We start from the raw sequence: 3315 nt of genomic DNA, 5'->3' as shown, positions 1-3315 counted from the left end.
GAGAGAGAGAGAGAGAGAGAGAGAGAGAGGGAGAGAGAGAAAGAGAGAAAGAGAGAGAGAGAAAGAAAGAAAGAGAGAGAGAGAGAGGGAGATATAGAAAATGGTTGGAGAGGCGTTTGAAATACTTTAGGTGTTCTTATTTATTTTCTCTGCCTTTCTTTCATCTTGATTTATTGGGGGTTTTCCACAGGACCAAAGTGCTCCGCTTTGAAAACAGCTTATCTGGTTCTTTGGCAGCATTGATTTTATACAAAATTATAATTCAGATTGAAGAACAAACAAACGTTCATACATAGAGAGAGAGAGAGAGAGAGAGAGAGAGAGAGAGAGAGAGAGAGAGAGAGAGAGAGAGGAGGTGAGGTAGAGACAAGGAGATAAAAAGAGAGAAAGACTGAAAGACACAGACAGACCAACAGACAGACAGACCAACAGACAGACTGACAGACAGACAGGCAGACAGACAGACAGACAGACAGATAGACAGACAGAGAAAAGGGAGGGAACTCACATGGATTTAGGGTAAAGGGCACATAAAAAGGTTATAAAGGGCGGGAGGGGGGTGACATCAGGGATCTTCTTGCACTATTGTTGTCGTATTATATATCCAGTCCTGGAGATAGTTTAGCCTGTTTACTTTTTTAAATATCCATAATATTATATTTGTACTAATCTGGGTATCCCCACCACATACACACATGCCGGTGCGTTTCCTCCACCTTCTCTCTCTCTCTCTCTCTCTCTCTCTCTCTCTCTCTCTCTCTCTCTCTCTCTCTCTCTCTCTCTCTCTCTCTCTCTATCGCGTATTATTTCGTCACAAGCCAATTTCATGAATATTATGCCACTTGACACAATATTACTTTATTATGTGAAGCACAGCAAAAAACCCACCCATTTACAGACTCTCTACTTTTTCGGCAAAATACTTGGATTAAAACACTATTATTGTTTATTTACGTGACATTTTCATCAAGGTTTTGGAAATGCCTTGTGCCGTAAACCCGGATTTTTAAAAATTTCACATCGGGGTGACTTTGCACGATCAACATTATAATTTTCTTTTGTATAAACGCACCCTTAAACGACGAACACAAACAAGTTTATTGTAGTTTTCTGTAATGGATATGAATTCTACTCTTCTTTAATTGTATTTACATTTATATTCTAATAGAAGATTGACTGCTATCCCAGGTGAGATTGATGACTTTGATTTTCCAATTGGGGATGAATTGAAATTCATAATTGAATACGATACTTCTAATGAGTTAATTTGCTCAAAGTGTGTATCACTTTGTCGAAAAGTAAGCCATGTTAACATAGGTTACATCACAATGGCTTTTTGCAAACCTATCGTCTACATTCAGTAAGCTAGTGTGTGAAAGCAAACACCAAGTTGGATAGAAGATGAATACTGCGAGAAATATTTTTATTCAATAGTTCTTCCTTGGGCCATTAAAAAGGAAGGACATTGATCAAACTTTTTTTTTTTTTTACTATTTTACCCCGTACTCAACAGACAATTGTCAGCCCATTATTGATGTTGCCTTCTTAAAGATTTTAACAAAAAAGTTGAGGAAAATCGTTGGAGACAATATGAAGGAGAGGCATATACCTTTAACAACGTTTCTGGATCCGTGAGTGTTTCCAAGATTGCTAACAAATCTTGTGTCTGCACCAATATCATATACTACCAAGTGTCTAAGAATATTATAGAAGACCCATTTAAAGGGCAATAATTCGGTCATCCATGAATCAATTTCAACCAAGGGGACATCACATTGTTAATATTATTCAGAAAATCAACTTAAATTTCTTTTAAACATCAAGTTTTAAACATTTCAAACAAAATAAGAGAACGAACAGGCAAAACTTCTTTAAAATCAATTACATAAATAATATTCGTACATTCAAGAACAAATTTTGTAATACAAATTGGCCTTGCATAATAAACTCAGGGAAGATGAAGGCTATTTTTGAATTGTATACTCCTGGCGTTGACAATTTCTCTACAAAAAATTGAACAGCACTGTAGTATGCTCCTGTGTTGATTCTTTGGACCTCTTGTTCAAATTGGGTTTCAACTGTTGGTTTATTTGTTGGTTGTTTCCGTAGACTCTATAGGTTAAAAAATTTTTTTTTAATAAAGCAAAACAAAGGAAATAATAGTAGAAGTTTTTGACGAGGAAATGTTGTCTCAATAAATTTGTTAGCCTTCGGCTTATAAGCTCCTAGACCTTTCTTTGGGGCTCTCGTTGCCGAGAGGTTACGGTGTTCGACTCTCATGCAATAGGTCTCGGGTTCGAATCCGGATTCACCTACTCACCTTCACCTATCCTGTAGACTGGATGTCCGTCGGGGCGCTTTTGAAGATTTGGCTACCAGCTTCCTCCACTCCTTCCGGTCTTCAGCTTTCCTGAGCGTGTCTGAGAATTCCAGGCCTGTCCATTCCTTGGTGTTGTCCTCCCAACTCTTCTTCGGTCTGCCTCGGCTTCTTTTCCCCTGGATGAAGCCTTGCAGGATCATTTTGGCAAGGCCGGATGACTGGTGATGTGACCATGCCATTTCAGTTTGCGTTTCATGACCAGAGCAAGAAGGTCAGCATATGGTCCAATTTTATGTTTGATCCATTGTCATCATGTGTGATGTGATCTTTATAAGAGATACCAAGAATATTTCGGACGCTTCTCATTTCCACAGCTTTGATCCTTCTTTCAAGGCCTACATTTAAGGTCCTGTATTCACATGCACACAGAAATAATGACATGACCAGGGAATGCATTAGTCTGATCTTTGATCTAATGGTGATATTTCTGTCGTTCCAGATGGTTTTCAACTTGGTGTTAGCTGCTGGTTTGCGCTATTCTGGAGATTATTTCTGGTTTTGATCCTTCGTCTGTCACCATTGCACCCAGGCATTTGAAGTTGCCTACAGTCTCAAGCCCCTGGTTGTTGACATGGATGTCCCCTGTAATGTTCTTGCTACTGTTAGACATCAGTTTGGTCTTTTCAGCGCTGATTTTCATGCTGTATGCTTTAGAGGTATTTTCAAGACAGTCAACTAGGCTGACTAGTTTTTACTCTTGTCCCGTAAGACCGTCTATGTCGTCATGCAAAGCCTAAGTTATTATTCATTCTGCCCCTAATACTGACTGTTCCTTCGAGATCTTCAAGTGCATGTGACATGATCCTCTCCAAAAATAATGTTGAAAAGAGTGGGTGAGAGCAGACAACCGTGGCGTACTCCTACTGTTGTTGGAAACCATTCCCCAATGTTGTTGTTGAAAAAAACTGCGCTCGTATCTTTGTTGTGTAGCTTTT

General features: G+C 39.0%; 1 protein-coding gene across 1 annotated transcript in view; it reads right to left on the bottom strand.

The window, feature by feature from the left end:
- Positions 1 to 3020, bottom strand: part of LOC101853622 — a 19968-nt gene extending 16948 nt beyond the window's left edge. Inside the window, exon 1 of the mRNA XM_005099852.1 lies at positions 2906 to 3020. Within this exon, the coding sequence (XP_005099909.1) occupies positions 2906 to 3020 (115 nt within the window). The remainder of the gene's footprint in view (positions 1 to 2905) is intronic.
- Positions 3021 to 3315: the final 295 nt, after the last annotated feature.

The sequence above is a fragment of the Aplysia californica genome, unplaced genomic scaffold (genome assembly GCF_000002075.1).
Source record: "Aplysia californica isolate F4 #8 unplaced genomic scaffold, AplCal3.0 scaffold00227, whole genome shotgun sequence".
Classification (NCBI taxonomy): domain Eukaryota; kingdom Metazoa; phylum Mollusca; class Gastropoda; order Aplysiida; family Aplysiidae; genus Aplysia; species Aplysia californica.
Note: the sequence above shows the minus strand (reverse complement) of the source record. Positions and strands in the feature narration are given on the sequence as shown.